General features: G+C 37.3%; 1 protein-coding gene across 4 annotated transcripts in view; it reads left to right on the top strand.

Moving 5' to 3' along the window:
* Window positions 1-21,737, top strand: part of CTNNA3 (catenin alpha 3) — a 418,271-nt gene that overhangs the window by 70,817 nt on the left and 325,717 nt on the right. For all 4 annotated transcript variants that reach the window (XM_069864007.1, XM_069864010.1, XM_069864008.1 and 1 more), the window contains 2 exons: window positions 12,849-13,112; window positions 19,290-19,493. In XM_069864007.1, the coding sequence (XP_069720108.1) occupies window positions 12,849-13,112; window positions 19,290-19,493 (468 nt within the window). The remainder of the gene's footprint in view (window positions 1-12,848; window positions 13,113-19,289; window positions 19,494-21,737) is intronic.

Here is a 21,737-nt window from a genome sequence, read left to right as displayed (position 1 = left end):
CAGGAAGCTTTCCTAAGTCTACTACAGCCCCATATAATTATAAACTCATACTACCTCATCCTAGTTCATTCCTTTCTCCCCTTAGCCTGATTGTGCTCAAGAGACCAAAAAGCAGAACACGTGGCTAAAATGATTTATCCTTCTGCTTACAATTTTTTTCTTCTTTATATGTAGTTTCTTTTATAACGTGGCCTGTGAGTGTTATGTGGCGTTGGGAGCAAGGTGTCCACTGTGTTAGTTCCTGTGTGCTGAGCCTCTGATCCTAGCTCTTACTACGTGATCCTACAGCAAATTGTTCCAGCAGAGGAGTAGAGATCCTTTACCTCTTCTCTTAAAGGATCAATATTGTAGAATCGGAGTATGGGTCACAAGTTTAAAATCTTTGGTGCAGGGGAGATAACCTGTGGAACTCACTTTCGTATGTCGTGTTCATAATGAAAGAAGTTCATATTAAAAGTATTGGAACTTTTTTCCTGAGCAAGAACAACTTCTCCAATATTATGTGAAAATTAACTATGATAATAAAATACAAAAGGTGTATTCTCTTCCAGAAGGCAGTTATGCTTCTTAGCTTTGAAGTTTGGGTCTCTGAAGGATGAAGCTTTTAAAAACTGTGTTCACTTTTCAGAAATTATGTTCTAATAATAATCTAAAAAGTAAATTGATTAGACAGCCATTGAGTGTGATTTGTCATTTTAACAATGAGGTATTGTCTAATGAAAAAAGATTTAATGTTGCATTAATATATCATAAGAATAATCCAGAAGAAAGGAAACATTCAGAAAGGTTATTTTCACGTTAAGTAAACTTTCCAAGACAAAAGAACTCCACTGGAGTTTTTCTAAAAATATAATTCGCAGTCCTGAAATTGTAAAATATTATGTTGATTGTAGTGTGGCTTAGGGTGGGAAACGATATAATTTGGTGTGTTCTAGTCTCAGCAATCCAGGAAATGACACCACTCATCCAGAATTATAAATAAAAAGAACTCTGCATACTTGCAGATCTTAGAATTTGTGAATATGCTGCAAAAAAAAGACTGTTACTGTAATGAGATGACTCGATGATCTGGTAGGTCTCTTCCAACCTGGTTATTCTGTGATTCTATGATAATAAAATTCAAATTAATTGGGCAATACTTAACTAGTCAGTGAAAGAAATGCTTAAGTCAACTTCTAAAAAAACAGATCCAGAAATAGGAATGATGACTCTGTTTATATTACGGTATTTTGTCCATACTTTTTTGTGAAGACATATAGTGGTTTTCCCTTGGCTTGAGGGGATTTTGAGAAGTATACAGCTACACCAAGTCCTAATGCTGAAGTGTTAAGCACTCGCTGAGCACATGAAACTAAGTCTGCATGAAATATGGAAATGTTTAAAGTTTTTAAATGTTACCCGGATCAAGAAATTGTTTGGTCATGTGAAGTACAGTGCTGCTTAGATTCATTTTACTACTGAGGCCTTGCAAACTGAAATCTAAGAAGGTTATGTCTAAGGTGGTAGTTTCAGTGATGGTCGCTGAGCCTCTGTTGCCATCGGCCGTGTTGTTTCCTTCATTGATATATGGCTGGTTAGAAGGGATGAGCATGTTGCAAAGGAAACCAGGAGACAGAGGAACTCGGGTTTCTCTGTGTTCTGTGACAGATAGGATGTTGGAATCTGTCTTTCCCCCTTTATCGGAAGGGACTGCTGCGTTTGCCTGTCAACTCACATGCCCTGAGAAGATTTTAGGTTTCGATGCTGATGCTTGATGGCCATATGTAGTAGTCTCTTCCATCTGCTTGTTGCCTTTGACTTTTTCCCCTACCTCTTTCCTTAATTTAGCATTTCTGCTTTTAAACTTATTTTTCTTCATCCTTATATACTTGTCAATGTATTTTTCCTTAGTTTTCCTCCTTGTATTTGTTTCCTCTCATGTATGTCAGAGCCTATACCCCAATCAGTCTCTCTCATTCTCAAAAGCTCGTGGAGAATATGTGAGGACTGGAGGACATCACTTCTCTTGGCTGGCCATAATTGATTAACTTCTGCTGTGTGATATGTAGCCATATTACAACTCTACAACTACCTGAAAGGAGGTTGTAGAGAGGAGGGTGCTGGCCTCTTCTCCCAAGTGCCAGGGGACAGGACAAGAGGGAATGGCCTCAAGCTCCACCAGGGGAGGTTTAGGCTGGACGTTAGGAAAAAATTCCTTACAGAAAGGGTCATTAGGCACTGGAACAGGCTGCCCAGGGAGGTGGTTGAGTCACCTTCCCTGGAGGTGTTTAAGGCACGGGTGGACAAGGTGCTGAGGGATATGGTTTAGTGTTTGATAGGAATGGTTGGACTCGATGATCTGGTGGGTCTCTTCCAACCTGGTTATTCTGTGATTCTGTGATTATCGTGGAGTCTTTTCTTGTTAGAGGCTGGGGGAGGTGGGCTTCTGTGCACAAGTCTTGTTCACGGCTGTAGCTGTGAGAAGCAAAGGGAAGCTGAAAGAGCAGATCGAACTGTGGGCAGATGTTTCATTAAGAAAAGTATGTGGCAAGCACCAGGAAGTTTGTAAGAAGTATGATTTCTGATGATGGGTGGGCTTTGATGGGATGCAGATAGAAAAACTAAGAGCATACAGACAGCAGAACACCAGGCCTCCAAAGGCTAATGTGGCAATTACAGATAATTGCTTTAATTCTGTAGAGCTTTGCTTTTACTTTGTGAGAATTAGCCAAACTATGCACTGAGTGACTAACTGGAAGAACAGTGTGTTTGCTTCAATATGATGTGTTATAATTAGTATGGTGGAATAATTTACTTGCTTAAAGAATAGTTTTGAAAACAATTTAGATAAAATTTGCTTTTTCACGTTGAGTTTGTGACATAAGCTGGAAGTTAGAACGTATTTTCAATGTGACAAAACGAATAAGGAAGAGGTGGAGATAGTGACTTTCTGTTCCTTTAACTTGTCTGCCCTGGTATGCTTGTATAACATGGCTTCTTTGTCAGAGCAGTCTCCCACGACAATCAATTCTGATTTTTCTACTCTCGGAAAAGTGCCCTAACCATTATGCTGCAGAGTATTTTGTACTGGATCGTTATTATTGCAACTGCAACTTTACATACCATGAGCGGAAGCAAGCAAATTTTAAGACAGTTCTTAAAAAAAAAAAAAAGGAAATGCCATTTTTTTTTTTAAGGAAACATTGTTCTAACCATATTAACATGGGGAGACTGCTTTCCTTAGCCTTTAAGTTGAAAGAGCCTGAACCCATCTTTTCTGTAAGCAAAGAATCAAAAAAGAGAAAAACAAATGCTCCCTGCCATATCTCTGGTGTGATCAGTTTTAGCCCAACCTATTCATTTGTCAAAATTATGAACAGCTGAAAGCAGGGTTTTCTGTAATGGAAAATGTTACAGAAGCCAATGCAAAACAAGTCAATTTGTCTTTCACGTTTTATCTCTCACCTGCAATCTGTGTTTTTTTTCCCTCATTAAGTTTCTCCAGACTTAACTGGAATTTTAAGTTCTGCGTGGTAGAGATCTATTAAAATATATCCTCCTTCTAGTTTGTCAGATTTGTGGAATATGGGGTAGTTAGCCTTTCACCATTACAAGTTTTGCGTATCCTGAATACTAGGAGCTTTCTGTGTCAAAGATACAGAAGCAGGGCTTTGAAGTACTTTGAGTTTAGTAATTTACATGTATATGGTTTTGAGTCTTCCATAATAAGAAACTGCTTCTTCTTTAGCCTGATGAGGACCATCCAAGCAGGTCTTGGTTATTACGTAATTCCCCGAAAAGGAAGATTCCTGTTTTTTTTCCATAAAACTACAGATTATTCACTTTCAGCCCTTGAACAATGAAAGTTACTATCCTGTTTTAGATGAAAGAGACCTGCAGAGATCTAGTCCAATGTTTTGCTCTATGCTGTTCAGGTCCTGTCTGGTTGACTTCTGAATGTCATTAAGGATAAAAATGTCATTGACTCTCTTGGTCCCTGTTACGCTGCATCACCAGCTTATGCTGAACTTTTTTCCTCACTGTAAGTCTTCGAAACTATGTATTAGAACTATTCTGATTTTCTGCAACAAAGATGATAATGAAACATCTTCTTTCAGATCAGCTTACTTCAGCTGGGTTTTTTTTTTCACAGGAGTTGAAAGTCTTATTTTTCCTATATTTAGAGATTAGGAAAACAGCTTTAAGACCATATAAGAAAAGAACTATGGGGTTAGCTGCCACTTGCTATGAGACCAGGAAGATGATCTCCTACTGAGTCATTTCAACTATAAAAAATGTTGGAAGCTGACCTATTAGTTAAAATGAGGTTTAAACTACTGCTAACAGATGGTAGACTCTTAAGGTAATGGACATACTAGGCAATGCAGTTTCAGACTGATCTTATCATTGTGGTTCCATAGATTTTGAAATTACTTGTGTTAATAAAGATGTTATTACAGAACATTTTTTATAAAGAAAACTTTTATAATGCTTGTTGTCTGAAAAAAAAAAAATCAGAACTTTTCCCTCATTTTCTGAATCAAAACCACAGACTGATAAGTCGTAATTCCTCCTTAGAGAAAAATTTACATCTTGTGCATCCCGTAAAAGTCCATTGCTTGGTGCTCACAAGTAAGCAATAGGGTATAATTGTTGGGTAGTCCTGTGACTTTGGGACTGAAACCTTTGGATTTCTTCTGTAAAATTAATGCAATTCTACAGTTTTTAGATACAGGTTACAGTGTAGACCATTTTGAAAAGTCCAGCTGTTTAAATCTTTGCCCCTAAGGTTTGCTTTTGTGGGTTTGCATAGCGTGCCTCTGCTGTGTGGTATAAATTATCTGATCAGTACTATGCTTTTCTGATTTTCTCAATGCATATTTCATGCAAAATATAAATGCTAATCATAAACTTTTTACAACTTTCTTATATTTATTTTGTAAAACTCTTTAGCATTTATACTTTTTTAATCTCATTTGACACCAGTAAGAATTCTGCATACTCTGTTGAAGTGCCATCAAGGAATATGAATAAAAGTTCTAATCTAAACAGCACCTATGTAAGGATGATTTTTAATTTCTATAGTAATATTAAAACGAAGAAATCAAGTTCTGTATTTGCAGCATTTCTTGACAGATACTGATGCTGTAAATTATACAGCAGTTCTTCCTCTGTATGGATTTTGTAGTACTCACAGCGATTTATAGGTCCAGAGTGCAGCTGCTAGAAGTCATTTATTCTCAGTTCTGTATTAAATCTATCATAGTCAAATGCATTAACATTCAGTACAGAGCTCAAGGGCTTATGGCTTTTTCTTTCTTGCTTTGAGTTGCTGCCGTGTAAGTGTTTGCAAGGTATGCAGAAAACAACATAAAAAAATTTAAACTGGTATACAAGAAAAAAAAAGGAAACAGTATTGTCTATTAGAAATACTTGAAACCAGCTCATTTTGTGATTTAAGCTGAACAAGAAAACCAAAACCTACTGTTAATACTTCTGAAATTGGTAATGATAATAAACTTGTTTTGATGGATTAGCACTTCAGTTCCATTTATTTGAGTGCCATTCTACCCATGTCAATTTTATGTGTCTTCATCTTACAGGAACTTAAATATTCCCAGCAGTGTTTGAATTCTGTGCATGTTGACTATTTGAGGCTGTCATTGATTTATTTGATTCAGCTTGTTTTAGTGATTTTTTTAATTAGAAAAAGCCAAAACTATCTTATTCTAGGTATTTGGGAAATATTTATAATGAATGTTTAAAAATAGTTCAATTGTTAACTGGAGTTTGACAGAAGAATACAGGCAGGGGCCATGAGTACTTGTTGAGTATATAATCTGTCAGAAATCAGCAGTTGGAACAGGCTTGCTGATACAATAATTATGCACCTGTTTGTTGCTGATTTTTTTTTTACATCTTTCATATTGGGATATTAAATCTAGGAAAACTGAACTGTGCTCTGTTCAGGACCAGGAGAAGTCTGTACCTAGGGGAACTTGAGCTGATTCATTGGAGAAAGAGATTCTGAACCCTTGTAGCAGATGGAATATATTTAGATGTAATTATATGCATAAAACGAAGGCTAAACTGCAACAAGCTAAATATGAAAGATGTATTTAGTGTTTGTTAAACTATGTGTCAGTCAAAATCCTTATGAACCATATATAACATGGTCTTCTGCTACTAATAGTTTTACTGAAGTTGTTTCTAAGCAGGCTAATATACGTAAGCCTGCGAATGAATCAGGTTTTCAAACTAATAAATATCCCCTAATCCCAATTTTAAAATCTCAAAAAAGAAGCAAGTAAAAAAAATAATCACATATGGTATTATGAGAATTTAATAAAATTGTAGAGATAAGTAATAGTGGATGAATGTCATTCTGCCACGTTTTTCAATGACTTATCTTCCATTGAAAGAATTCCAGGCCAAAATATTTCCTGAAAGCTTTAGCAGGTGTATTTTGTGCATCGTACTATCTGTGGATGCTGGTACTTTATATTTTCCATGTCTTTGGCCGGCACTTGAGCCACAAGAAGCCCATGCAAAGCTACAGGCTTGGTGATGAATGGCTAGAAAGCTGCCCGGTGGAAAAGGACCGGAGGCTGTTGGTTGACGCTAGCTGAACATGAGCCAGCAGTGCGCTTATGTGACCAAGAAGGCCAACGGCATCCTGGATTGTATCAGGAATAGTGTAGCCAGCAGACTAGGGAAGCGATTGTCCCCTGTACTCTGTTGTGGTGAGGCTGCACCTTGTATCCTGTGTTCAGTTTGGGGCCCCTCAGTACAAGAAAGACATTAAAGCACTGGAGCGTGTTCAGAGGAGGGAACAGAGCTGGTGAAGGGTCTGGAGCACAAGTGTTAGGAGGAGCAGCTGAGGGAAGTGGGATGTTTGGAGAAAAGGAGACTGAGGGGAGGACCTTATTGCTCTCTACAACTACCTGAAAGGAGATTGGAATGAGGTGGGTGTTGGTCTCTTATCCCAAGTTATAAGCGATAGAATGAGCAGAAATGGCTGCAAGATGCAGTGTCAAGGCTGAGATTGAATATTAGGAAAAATTTCTTCACCAAAAGGACTGTCAAGCATTGGAACTGGCTACGCAGGAAAGTGGTTGAGTCACCACCTCAGAGGTATTTGAAAGTTGTATTGATATGGTGCTTAGGGCTGTGGTTTAGGATGGACTTGGCAGTAGAGATTAAGGGCTGGACTTGGTCTTAAAGGCCTTTTCCAACCTAAACAATTCTGTGAGAGAGCTTGTATTGAGTCTTGCTAGATGTGTTTGATGTTTTTGCATGAATATTTACTGGTATTTTTAACCTATCATTTCTCACAAATGCTCATTTTCAGATGTCTTTACTCCTGTGAAAGAAGTTAGGTCCTACTTTGGCATGTCTTCTGATTTTAGTACTTTGCAAACTCCATATTCTGCATTGCTTGTGCTGTATTCCTTTACTTATATAGATGTGTAAGCACAGATTCCTTGTCTATGGAAAACTGTAATAGATTGCTTTAGTGTTAAGCTTTACATTAAATTTGAAATTATCTTGACTACCAGAAATATGCATCAATCTGAGCTCTTTTCTCTCAAGGATCGACATTAACAACAGATTATTCGGCTTAAAGTGCAAGATGGCATTTTAAACAACACAGATCATACACAACACGCCTCTTAAACTGTTACACCTACCACCTCTTCAGGAAACAGATTTGTCTCCAAGTCCCGTTAAGAGCTAAGCACTGAAAACAAAACAAGTTTAGGTAGGAAAAGAAGATTATGCCACTGGACTGCTGAAAATTTTAAACTATATTTGACAGCAGCATAAAGAGAAGGTGTTCCTTAGGTGGAAATGCTAACAAAGGAAGAAATTGCTGCTTTACTTATTTTTTTCTATACAAAGAATAAATTTCTGCTTAACTCATTAAATTACATAACAGGACTGTAGGCTGCTGCTGCCCTACTTTTACATGCTTCTACACTGGCTATCCTAATTTTGCATGCTCAGAATTAAGTAGGGTTGGTATATCACTGACTCCATAATCCATTATTTCTGCACCTTAGTCTTTCTTACACTTTTTCACTCTCTCTTCTGTGTTGTATCTCCCCTGCTTTCCTCTTTTAAAATTAATTTGTATTTCTGCTGTATTTCCTCTCTCTCTTTTCCCTTGCTTCATCTCCTTCACATCTTTGTTACCTATCTCCTTCTCTTTAAGATGTGGTAAGACCTGGAAGTTCTGAACTTCAAAGTCCCCTCCTTGATGAATGCTTCCTGCCCTAGTTCCAGGCAAACTCATTCATGACAGATGCGACCGTAACTGTACTAGGAGAAAACCTTTGTGAGCTAATATATATTAAGTGGTATATGTTTGTAGAAAAAGGATTGCTGGACTTAAAGAAAAATTCTTACATTAATTTTTAGAGGGAAAAATTGCTTTCCTACTTTTCAAAATCAGCTACTTCATCTAGGAGACTGATAGTTAACAGAGAAGGATCTTAGAAATGTGGGGATGGAAACCTGAAATAATGGATGGAGAAGTGACAGCAAGCTGTTGCTCTATCATCTGTAACTGGGCTAGAAGTTGCTGAAGCATGAGAGAGACAGAATATTGTGCAGTACTTGCAATCTGATGCAGCAAAGTCATCAAAAGAAACTGCATTTTTTCCCTAGCTTAACAACAAATTCTGAAGAACAGTAGTAAATTGAAAAAGCTGGGATGTTAATTAGTCATGGGCAGTTTTTGATACTTTGTATAAGATAACTTTGCTTTTCTGTGGTATTATATAACAGTTTAAGTATGATTGATAATAAATAGGTGTAGATGCTGAGGGAAAGTTGCGAAGATTCACTTCTGTTGGGAACCTCATTCCTGTAAGTGTCTCATGCTCTAAATTGACTGAAAGTTACGGTTGTAGGAAGACAGTGCAGAGGATATTACTTAAAATATAGTCCTATGAAAACATTGACTCAGCTTTGTAGTGTAACACTTGTTATTTTGTGCATTCATGCATAAGGTTTATGCAAACTCTGCCTCTAGCACACAGCCATACAGAGTACAATTATTTTGAGTGTATGTGTTTATATATGTATATATAATGTATGTGTACTCAGTATACATGCTGCAGTGTAGTTTAGCATGAGTCTAAGTACTGGTGATGACTTCTGAAGTCAGATAAAATAAGTCTAGAGGCTAGTTAAAACTTTTTAGTAGAAAGTTAGCTTGAAATTCCTGATAATCAAGCACATACTCTGTTTCTGCTTTGTAAAGACAGGTTTGTATTTTTGTCCCCAGAATCAATCAATCTATAAGATACATCTTTTAAAACGGCTTACTTCTGCGGTGCCTGCAAACCCTGGTGTTTTGGGGAATGTCAGTGTCTCAGCGTTGTCTGTCTATCGGAGAAGAGAAATGAGAAAGGAAAAATTTTTATGTTTGTCGAGTGTAATAGTGTTAATTTATTTCATCTACCTGCTTGGACTGAACTTCTCCCTGGAAGCCTTTGTATTTAAAAAGAAAAAGCAAAATGCAAACAAACTAGCTTTGGGAATGCACACCTTCTCTGTGAAGCAGTAGAGGACATAGCTCTAAGAAGAGTTTCTAGTGAGTTTCCATCTCTGTGCCACTGGAAGATCTAATCATTTGCATTCTAGAAGTAATAGGAGGATTTTGATTGAGTCAATGAGAAATGCACAAAGGTGTGTTTAATCAAATGCCTTTGATTCAGTGCCGTTCTGAATTTACTGGCATACCTCCTCAGCGGTGTTTAACTTGCCGTGAATGCACATAAGGTGACCTTTCACAGTGTTGTACAGCTAGTGATCTAGTGCTATTTTGCTTGAGCTAACAAAGCCATTCTCCAAAGTCGGCAGTAGTATGAAGTTGTGGGGGTTTGTATGTCTGTTTTCGTGGATGTAGAATTTGGTTTAATGACATCTGCCTCTGCAAAGAGTGAGCTAGGGGACTGCAGGACTCTTTATTTGAAGCTGCCTTTGTAAACCTTGTGTTTACTGCAGCTGGTGCAAAATATGGCGCTGTGATTTACACCCACACTGATACCTGGATCCCATGAGCTGTGCTGATACAAACACTCAGTGAACAAGAGCTGGCTTCCTGGTGTATTGTGCTGTCAAACTTTAAATGTATTAACTGTGATAAAGAACATTTTATCCCCTCTTCTTATCAAAGTAGTGCAACCAAAGCTTAAGTTTTCCATTCAAAGCTGTGTTGTCCATTCCCTGTGTTTGGCTGGAACAATCCACAGCTGGAATCTGTGTCTATTGATTCATTTTCCACTCTTATCAGGGACAACCAGGTATGAAGAAGACAAAAATATGTCCCAGAAGTGGCTGGGAGGGCAGCTTCAGGAAGTATCACTATACTGGGACTCAGCTTGGCAATGTTGGAGGCAGGATTATCTTTGATCTCAGCTGGTATCCTGTGATATATCTAGAGCTCAGTGGCTGACTTAGGATTGAAGAACACATCCCAGACCAGTAGAAATGGTCCACTACCCTAAAAAGCAGTTGGAATAAGAGGAAAGCGGTACGCTCTCAAGAAAATAGAAAAATACACTAAAGCTCAGTAATGTAGCTGGACTAACTACATATGCTCAGAAGAGAGTTCTGTTTGTCTTCTGCCTCTGTGCAGGTGAAAGATATTCTGCCCATGCTCACAACAATCTTTGAGGAAATTTACTGCTTCCTTACAAGGGGAGGAGGAGGAGCAGGTGCTGATCTCTTCTCTCTGGTGACCAACGATAGGACCCAAAGGAATGGCAGGAAGATGTGCCTGGGGAGATTTAGGTTGAATATAGGAAAAGATTCTTCACTCAGAGGGTGGTGAAGCACTGGAACAGGCTCCCCAGGGAAGGAGTCATTGTGCCAAGCCTGCCGGTATTCAAGGAGCATTTGGACAATGCTCTCTGACACATGGTGTAAATTTTGGGGTTGTTCTTATGCAAGAATAGGAGTTGGACTAGATGATCCTTGTGGCCCCTTCAACTAAGGCCATTCTATGAATCCCAGAGTAATAAGAAAACACAGCTGTAGTATGTGTTCTGTTCCTTTTTTTTCTGGTGCCATGCTTTGCAGATATTTCAATCCTAGATGTGCATACTTTTCCCTGTATGATTCTTTTGCATGCTTGAGCAACATGTCTCGTTGCATTCTGTGCCAAAACTAATGTAGTGTATTGTGGCAAGGATCAGTACACACATTTTGATTGAGTACAACTTTCAGCGGTGCTAGATTAGGCAAACCTTTACAAGTTTATAGTCTTAGTCTGAAAACTAGTATTTGGATTTGAGCACACCGGGCAATGAATTCATGCCTGCACAGTGGTAAGTTATTTATATATTTGTTTATTGAAAATGTAAAAATATGTTAAATATTAATATGCCCAAGAAAATAACTCTGTTTTCAAATGCAAATGATCAGGTGGTTAAACCACTGTCTGCTTCTTTTTAAAGCTCCATTTCATTCTCTCTCTCTCTCTCTCTCTGTCTCATTTGTGGTGTTTTTTTGGTTGGTTTGTTTTCTTTTACTGTCCCTAAGATTTCCAGCTTAGCCTGAGGAAGTAAGATGCAGTCCTATGTCCAATGCGTATCTGGCAGTAAATGAGATTTTAAAAACATAGGACTGGTTCATTTAATATTGAATGCTCTTTTCTTCAGCCATAAACTTATGAACTTTATGCAGTGAGAAGCGGGTACGGTGATGCTTTTGTAAATAATGCATATAGAGCCTGATGCAATGCAAAGGAAAATCATTAGGAGGACTTCAGCTTGCTTTAGAGCAGCCTATGAGCAGTTTTGTATGCATTTTGTTGTTCATTCTTCATTGTGCCTCTTCTCATCATCCGAAGCTAGTGCCACAGGCTTTTATTGTTCTGATGTGCTATTTTCCCTTCTTTTTTTATTCCCCCCCTGAATTTAACTGTCTCCTTCACCCAAGCCATTTTGCATATATCTAGTGGATTTTTTTTCAAAGGGACAAGATGCAGACACAAAGTGGGGAGAATGTCTAGAGGAAAATTGGATGAGACGGGAGGCTCCTTAAATCCTGGTGTTGACTGGATGGTTGTCCTGAAGTCCATAACTTTCATCTGTCCAAATAACTGCTCCCAAGCTTGATTCCTAGAAATGGTTAAATCTGACTTGGCAGCTCTGTTGAGCTGTGTGTTCCTTGTTGTTCCTTGTTGTCTGAGTGGGCAGGAGGCAGTATAATTTCCAGATCTGGGGGAGAAGTGAGGAACAAGGTGAGTGTGGTAAGATCCTTGAGTGCTTTAGGTGCGTACATAACAGGGAGAGGGGAGAAACAGGCAGTGGCACTTCACAGACGTAGCTTCTCTCAAGCACCTTTTTCATTTTTATATCTTCCATGCTTCCCATTACCCAGCAGTACAGGATTGTCATCCCTAACCTGCTGTTCCTTTCTGAAGTGTGCTCTGGATATATGCTGGTGGGGCAGTGAAGCAAGTACAGGATATTTGTTTAGATGCAACTATCACAGAATTCCTTGCTTAATCCTATTTGCACCTCTGTCCTTCTCTGCTGCTTATGAAGACATGTCTGTGAGGAAAGACAGCTAATTTCCAGGCCAGTTTTCTCACAGGAAAACTGTGCTTAAAAGCAAGCAAAACGTGGACAGTTCATGGTGCTGGTTATGACACGCAACAAAAATTTGTGTTCTGTTCATTTCTCACGAGATGATGATGATTCAATGGTAAGTACTGTTGTAGTCCATTTTCACAATCTTTGATGAATTTAACTCGATGTTTTCTTAGAACAGAGATAGAAAATATTGTTTATACGCTACTTGTCAGTTTTGAAGAGCTTTTGGAAATACACATAATGTTCTTTTGCTGGCAGGATTTGAAATCTAGCAATCAGCGAGATGAAATTGCTGCAGCACGTGCGTCCCTGAAGGAAAATTCCTCTCTCCTACATTCAATATGTTCAGCTTGCTTGGAACATTCAGATGTTGCATCCCTTACAGCCAGTAAGGATTCAATTTGCAATGAAATACAGAATGCTCTCAATGTAATTTCTAATGCTTCCCAAGGAGTTGGAAATAAAATAGGACAGCCTACATCTCACACAGCTACTCTTGGAAGTGCGCTTGATGAGCTTGAGGTATGTAAACCTGTGAGACTGCAAATTTTTTTAAAAATGTTTTATTTATTTATTTTTTAAATTTACTATTGCTGTCATAAGCGATGACCCTAAAGGCATTTGAATTTGATGCTCTGCTTAGTCTCAGACTAAATAGTATCACTCTGAATTACTTCACTGGGGGAGATCGCTTCCTTCAGAAGAGTTTGTAATTAAGTCTTCATATATGTTCAATACTTGGCTTTCTTGGAACTGCAGGGAAGAATTAGTTCCCAGTATGCGATGATGATCATTGAGTAAGTGGGCAGGACCCGAGTTTAGTTTACAAATAACACTAATAATTAGATGATGGTGATCACTACTACCTTAACACATCTGAACTAGTACAGCAGAAATTGAAGTCCTTTACTCCAAATCTTGTTGTTGTCGATCATTATTTATATAACTGAAGGATTTAGAAACCTAATTATGTTTTCTGCTTATCATTAAATAGTGACACAATCAATATGCTTTCTCAAATTGTGCATTTCTGCTTATTTAAGCAAATATTTGGAGAAAGTTAGTTTTTTCTCTATCCCTGACCTGATCCTGATCTTTTGTATGGAGCTTTTCCTTTTTTCTCACGGCTGCTCTGTCTCTTACCACTGTTATTTTCCATTGTCCTGCCAAAAATGGTAAAAGACCTCACGTAGATGAGATTATGGACTGTGATCCTCATCTGGCGTAGCTGATGTAGGCCCAGATCAATAAAAGGAATGAAAGTTTCTAAACATGTTTGCAAGAAGGGGTCTTTTTGGCTGTAAATTCACAGACTTATCAGATCTTAGCCTCAGAACCCCAGTATTGTTGATGCATTTCTGGGAGAATTGGTTTTATGACTGATGGTAATAGATTTTGTCTAAAAAGAAAGGTTAGTGAAATACACTGAAATATGACACAGATTTTTTAATGGCAGTTTATTGATCAAAACAGACCTCTCAGTCATGCTCAAAGTTGAATCTGATGGGTGTTCCTTCCCCTGAAAAAAGGAGCGTGCTACAACTACAATGTTGCACGTCATCCTTCTTTGATTCTCACACTGGGTTTTAAAATTATAATTTTTAGTCTATTTTCTTAACAAATGGAGAAAAATAAGAGGAACATTTAAGAATAATATATGCTTTGTTAAAATGAAACTGAGTGATAAATAATATACTTTAAATGAGAGGTATTATTTACTTTCTTTACTTACAATTTTTTAAAACAAAATTTGGCAAAAGGATTGCATCTTCTGACTGCAGATGAATTCATCTTGCTTGTATGTGAACAGTGCTATTTAAATGATTTTTTAAAAAATGTAATTAAATTTATTATTGTTTTAAATTTTACGTTTTGTGATAATCTTAAAATGGAAAAAAATTATCTTTTGGGTTGAATTTGTTGTTATACGGAATCATAAGAACACAGAAGTCTGACAGTGGTAAGAAGCCCTTTCTTTATGGAGTTTTGAATATATTTTTACCTAGGTAACATAAAAGGAAATTGAAGCTGTGTGAGATAAAACACAAATTGTAGAGCATTTAAATTCTTAATATGTTTTTGTGAGTTAGATGGTTGTACTTTTCTTTCTTTACAGGATGTTCTGTTGGCCAAGGACCTGAAATAACCTTTGCTCTATCTTCTTGTTGCAAATATTGTGCCATGAAATAGGTTGATGTAGTAAATAATCTGTTGGGAACAAATCTCTTTGTATGTTTATAGTGTCGAAATCACTGAGCTTATCCAACAGTGTAGTATCTAGATGTTTTGCAATCTTGTTCTTTCTTTGGCAGTGTGGAAGCCATTACAGATTTATGGGCGGGGAAACCACCAGTAAAATTAGAGCAACTAACTCTTAAATCACTAGATTCTCAAGAAATCCTCTTAAAGGCTCCATGTCAATCATAACTAAACAGAAAATTGTATAATTTCAGATTTAATTGCATATTAAGATCTGTGTTCAAAGAGTTATCTGATGCCTTTCACTGGTCTTGCATCTTCTCAATGTAAAGAGATTTCTCACAAAGTGATGCAGATGTTGCATGCCTGACTGTCAGCATATTCATCTGATATGTGATCTAGCAGAACACATAAGAGATGTCAAAATACTGTAAATCAATCCAAAATGTTAGGAAATATAACCAGGTTTCTGGATACAGGCTTCACAAATCAGAAGACCAATGAAGGAGAAAGTAATGATCTAGTAATTGTTTTAAATGCTTGCTTATGTTTAAGTAGTTGGGTAGTGAACCAGTGCTTAGCATATCTGGTGTCTTCTGATTGGTTGGACATTGTAACATCTTTTCTGCATAGATGTACTGAGAATAAATATGTGATGGAATTGCTTGAAGAATTTAATCTGTGGGCAGAATTTTAAGTCATGCTTTCCTAGTTGTTATTGCCAGGATTTTTTTCTTTATTTAGAGCTGAACTGTAGCAGCTTTTTTACCAGTGCTATTTGTCCATCTTTGTATAAGCATCTACGTTCTGTCTCCTAAATGAAGATATTATTACTCCTATTTCATTTGAGATTTGAAAGCAGTCATTTTGCTTAGTTAAATGGCTAATTTACTGTAGCCTTCAGGTGTGCCTTAGTCTTCCACAATGAATGAAGCTGTTTCTTTCTGTAGTAACACTTAAATATTCTACTTGACAGGCGTGTTTTACATTATGATGGAAATTGTCTGTATAGCCTAGCATTAGGAGTGCTTACTTGAGAGACAGGACCACAGCAATGAAGTTGTTGCTCCAGTGAATGGAGACCAAGTGGCTCAACTCCAACAGAGCGGGGAGGTACTACAGAACAATTTGGTGTTAAGAACTGCACTGGGAATGAGGGAGAGTGAGTTTCAAACCTCTAATGCACATAAACCTGTCTTCCACGCCAGAAATGAATGTTCTGATCTCTGGATACCAGCTATCTTGGAATATCTACCCTTGTTACTCTTAGAAAATGATTGTGGATGAGTTTTCTATGCGTAAGATTAGTTTGAAATTATCTATTGGATATAAGCTAATTACATTTATTTAAAGGCAAATATTTAAACATAACTAGTTTTATGCAGTTTTCTAGTTCTAGGTTAATATGCTAGTTATTGAAGTCAAAGCTTTTCCATTTTCAATTTTGCTATGTCTTTGGACGTAGCCAAAGTAATGAAGACCTAGATAATGCAGTTATTAAATACTTGTTATGCAGGAAAAAGTTCCAACTGATAAAAACTGTTTTGTTTCTGCTTTTAAAGTTACTCATTCTTAGAGGGGTGATAGCTGAAAGGAGTTAATTTTCCCTGCATTTCAGAGTTCTTAATGGCATTTTTTACCACCTACTTACAATCTCCTGTACCACATTTCCCTCATTTCCTGCAATGCATATTGTGTTTGAGACGTATTAATTTAGCTTGCCTCCAGGTAAACTGGATGCAGTTTTCCTTTGCATTCAGCCACGATTTTATTTTAGGGAAGCTCAGCAACGAGATGAAATGAGCGAAAAATGTATGTCCTATACTATTACTCTTAATGTATTTCTAAGTTATCCTTGTGAACAAATGGTATCTTTCTGCCTTCACCCTTCCAGAAAAGTGTCTTCAGATATATTTCCTTCCTTCTGTTGAAATAGCTGTTATAGAAAAGGACATGGGAGTCCTAATGTTTTAATAGCTTCAGAGGACAACACCAGGAGCTGGATTACTGCTCCTATCAGGCCTGACTGTAGGCACTGGCAGTTAAGAAGCTGCCTGCAAAAGTAAAATGACTTCCTACGCTGTTGCCCAGGAGAGCCATCCTGGCTCCATCAGCTGCCAGGGTATATGGAGATATTTCAGAGTAGGAGAGCAAGCCATCTTCATTCTGTCCAAGCCTTCTTTCCTCTGGATTTTAGTGTTCACGGCAGGGTCTGCCAGGCTCTGGCAAAATTTCAGCTTTCGCTCTCTCTTTTGCAGAAAGAGAAAAAGTTGGATTTTTTTTTTGTAATTACTGAGTAGTTGTTAAATGGCTCCAACTTCTTCTGCAAAAGGAAAAAAGGATGAAAGAAGTGGAGTGCCTGTTTCCTTTGCTCTGTCTTTCCTAGTGGGCAGATTATGGTTCCGTCCCATGTTAGCTTGTTTCCCAAGTTGCAAGTGAGATTAATATTTCCATAACCAACATGTTTTCTATACATCTTTCAATTGGGAAATAATTTAGAGATACAAATAGGGTTATTATATACCTGTGGTTTTCATCTTCAATGTATTTAAGCTCTTTCTTTCCTGCTTGCATATTAACTCCTTTTCATTATATAGCATGTATCTGGATAGGTGAACATTGGTTTGAGAAAATCCAATAACTTTGAAATACATATTTAATACTTTAACTTAATCTAAAGTTGCATCTGCTGGATGCACATGAACACCAGACATAGACCTATAAACCATTTTAATGATCTATCCTGTCACTTGCTGCAGCAAGTGAATAAACTTAGTTTTAGGCTTTTTATAGTCTCTCAGAATTGGCAACAGAAAATTTCATTAGCAGTAGCACTGGCCTGATTTTTTGTGACACTGCAGTGTATCAAAATCCAACGTGGAAAATGTAGAGAGAGACAAATTCACTGGTACCTTTTCTTTCTAGTCACTCTCTGTGGAAATTCGAGGACTGTAGAATCATAGAATCATAGAATAACCAGGTTGGAAGAGACCCACCGGATCATAGAGTCCAACCATTCCTCTTAGCACCTGTAGTTCATGTAGTCCTGGTTTCTGGTACAAAGCATAGCAGAATCCTAGAACATTAGGCCACAGAAGTTCTTACAGAGGTTGAGAAGGTTCACCATCCACTAGTTTTATATATGTTAATAGGTAGTAAGTATGGGGCTGAAGTGCTGAGGATACTTTAATTTGCTAGTGAAAAGCAAAGGGACAGTTACATCTATGTCCTTTGAAAAAACAATTGTTGAACAAAAGCTACTCTTTTGATCTTCACTCGTATTCAGCCTGTAACAGGTAGCAGCAGTGACTTTCTGCCAGCGTGGAATTGTATTATGCTAAAACTCAGCAGAACAGACCGCTCGTGTAATATGATTTACCATTCTCAGCTGTAAGCTAGCACTGCTGTGTTTGTGCTGAATACTCTCAGGAGTGATCCTAATCTCCAAAAAACTAAATTTTGGAGGTTTTGAACCCCTCTTTCAAACAAACTGAGATTCTGGTCTGAAAGACTTAGATAAAACATGGAGTATGACTGAGTAGTAAACTCGTACAGTGTCATAAATTGTACATAGAGATTACAAGCGCAGTGTGAGATACATATCTTTTTAAGGATTTACCAGATAAATGTACAAGACAAGCCCTCTGTATGGGAGAGAGGATAAAGAAGATGGAGGACCCTCAAGCAGTAGAGACAGACATAGGAAAGAAAAAAAAAATTTTGTTTTTTACGACCTCAGTGATAAAACTTGAAGAGGAAGAATAATATTGTCTGAGAAGATGTCGCACAATTGCCTGTTTTAAGACATAACTTCTGTGTGGCCATGAACCTGACTGTGCGGACCTCAGTTCTTTGCTTATAAAATGGGGTTGATAGCTTTTCTTTATAGAATGTTATGAAGATGAGTAGATCAAATAGATACTGCAGTGAGAAGAATGCCACTGAATTTCAAAAGGTAGACAAAGAGCTGTTTCCAGGAGAAGAGAAATGTCTTGTAGAAGAAGAAATGCCAGATACAGGTGTAAAAGAGACTAAAGCAGAGGATGAAAATCTTAAATCTCATGCAGCAAAAGTAAGAAATGGAGAAAGGATATAGAGACAAGACAGTTGTAGTGATAAGATGTAAACATGGCCTGCAGGTAAATGTGGTCTCGTTCTGCTAACTGCTTAGGTGTAAGCCAGCTCCAGCTGGAAAGCTCTGTTGCCATCTTAGCAACTTGGGTCCAGGCCAGTAGGATTTGATAATGTGGATATTGGCTTAGGACTAGTGAAATCTGAACAGCAGAGAGACCTCTGCTTTGTCTGCAGGTGACCTGTATGCATGACCCCAGTAGGGGAAAAAAAAATCTGCCACAGTCATAAGTATTTTGGATACTTTGAGGAGAAAGGGCTGGTTGCAAGTCTAGGAAGCACAATATCACTGTATTTCATGCAATTAAAAAATAAAGCAGCAACTTAATCAGGCTGACTTTTCTTACCTGTACTCCTAATGTTTTCCAGAATTTAATTAACCTGGATCCTCTGGTAGTGAATGAAGAGAAAATAAGGCCATCACTAGAGAAACGTCTGGAAGCTATTATCAGTGGAGCAGCTTTGCTAGCTGATTCTTCCTGCACACGTGATTTTCATCGAGAACGCATCATTGCTGAATGCAACGCTATCCGTCAAGCTCTCCAGGACCTGCTTTCTGAATACATAAACAATGTAGGTAACCAGAATGTTCTCAGTTGTTTTTTTTTAATGCACATCTCAAAGCCTGTTTTATTGTATGTTAGAATTTAATTTATAATTAGTGTACCTTAGAATTTAATCTTTATTTCTCATGTGCTTTTTAGAAGGTTGAAAGGAACACTTTTCTACATAAATTTAAGCAAAAGCTAGTTACGTGTCTCCAGAATGAGTATGAATCATATTATATCATACAGTTTGTGGAAAACGCTGTCTCACAGATACAGTGGACACGTTTAGGTTATTTTATGCTTATTGAGAAGTGCCAGTAATACAGAACGGATATAATCCTTCATCTGCAAGCAAAAAGATTTGCTTTGTAATTAATTTCCTAGACCAGAGTTTTAAAATGTAATCTCTATTCCTGTAGAATGCAAGAATTTAAATAACAATTTGTTAAAATACAAGTAGTGTGTTAGTATCTTTTTAAAGTAGCATGTTCACACTACTACATTTGACCCGTGTAAGAGCACCAAATTACGTGTGTAAAAATTACTTAATTGCTAAATTAGAAAGCTAGGACTGTTCAGTAAATCCAGAAATCTGGTTGTTTGGCATGTTTATAGGCCTATTCATCTGTGAATTTTTGAAAAGGAATTGAGTTTGATTGTGTTTTAAAAATAACTAAGATTTAAAGAGTGGATTTGGCACTTCTTGTGTTTGGCAGTTAAATGATAAAACAGTTTAGATACTATTAATATGGGTACACAGTGTTAACATCCCCCTTTCCCTCTGGAAATTATTTTTGTATACATACTGTTCTTATCTAAAGATACTTCAAGTGATTCATCAAGCCCATTGAGAGGGTAATTGTATGATACAGCTATTTGTTTCTTTTTTTTTTGAAACTGAAGTTCCTTTTTACTCTATAAGTCATACTAGTTAAGCCAGTCCAAAGCTGTTCTAATGAGACTATTTTCTTTGTCTTCTCCTATTGTTGTTAGGATAATGAAGTGTAGGAACTAAGCTAATCTTTGCATATGAAATGTTTTTTTCATTTCACAGCCACTGTACTTTTTAATATTTTCCTCTTTAATTATTGGAGGCCAGGGCACAGATGGGATTTACAGCCGATTTATTTAATTTTCTGTGAATTCAAGTTGCTCTTTCAGTCGCTATAACAGATAAAGATACTTTTATATTTTTACTCAAAATTTAGCTGCAGTTTCTGTTGATTGCAACATAATTCTTAAACCTTGAAGTGGTGCACCTGTGTCAGATATATGAGATTTCTTTAGTTCTGGTTAGTTTGGGATGTTAGTCATTGACACCTTGTAGCAGATGTCTATGGTGATATCTGTTCTAGAGTGGATCAGGCTTAATGTTAGATGGTTGAGACTTTAATAGGGGAAAGAACTAACCTTTTACAGTTGGACTCAGTGATCTTAAATATCTTTACTAAGCTAAATGATTCTATGGTTCTAACCTGTAGAAGTCAGAGCACATGGGAGGTTGCTGATGTGGTGTATAGCAACACGTGTTAGTCCAAAAGGTCACTGCGGGTTTGTCACAAGGACGCTTTATGGAAATTCCATGCCTTGCAGAAGTGAAATTACAAGATTGTAAGTCAAATGGTCTTAAATTCTTGGACTCCTGAAACAGAATTGTAATTATATTTTCTGTTTCAGAAATAATAATGGTTTAAGGGTTACATAATGCAGACCAAGGGGAAAAGAATACATAACCCACTCCACTGGCTTGAGAAAGTCAGGAAGCACCTGTTTAAATATAGCAAAAATGGAGAAGGGTCATATAATCTGCTGCAGAATACAATGCCTGTATAAGGCATTGAAGAACAATGTATAAGGCGACAAAGGTGAGGAGGGAAGCAGAAATGAAGAAATACAAAAGATTTAAAGGGATGAGTGATTACACTAGAGTTAGATGACAGGAGTGAATTTAAAGTTTTTAGTTTCTTTTAGCACTCTTGTTCTGCTTATACAAATAATATTGATCTCAATGGGAAAGCCCTCACCGAGAATAGTTTATGGCTATTATTGAGAATAAATTAAATACATTTTTCAATGAGATTATCACGTGTCAGGTACTTTATTTCACATCTGTGAGTCACTGGAAAATAGATGATAGATCCAGGGGACAGTGCTGATTTATCACTGTCTTCTAGGCTCTTCTGTTAATAATTCCAATAAGCTAGGACTGTGAATTGAACAAGCTATAAAAATTATGCCAGCCATTTTTTTACATAGTACAATTTAAGGA

Source organism: Phaenicophaeus curvirostris, chromosome 9 (genome assembly GCF_032191515.1).
Source record: "Phaenicophaeus curvirostris isolate KB17595 chromosome 9, BPBGC_Pcur_1.0, whole genome shotgun sequence".
Classification (NCBI taxonomy): Eukaryota; Metazoa; Chordata; class Aves; order Cuculiformes; family Cuculidae; genus Phaenicophaeus; species Phaenicophaeus curvirostris.
The sequence above is the reverse complement of the archived record's forward strand: the minus strand, read 5'-3'. Positions and strand labels throughout refer to the sequence as shown.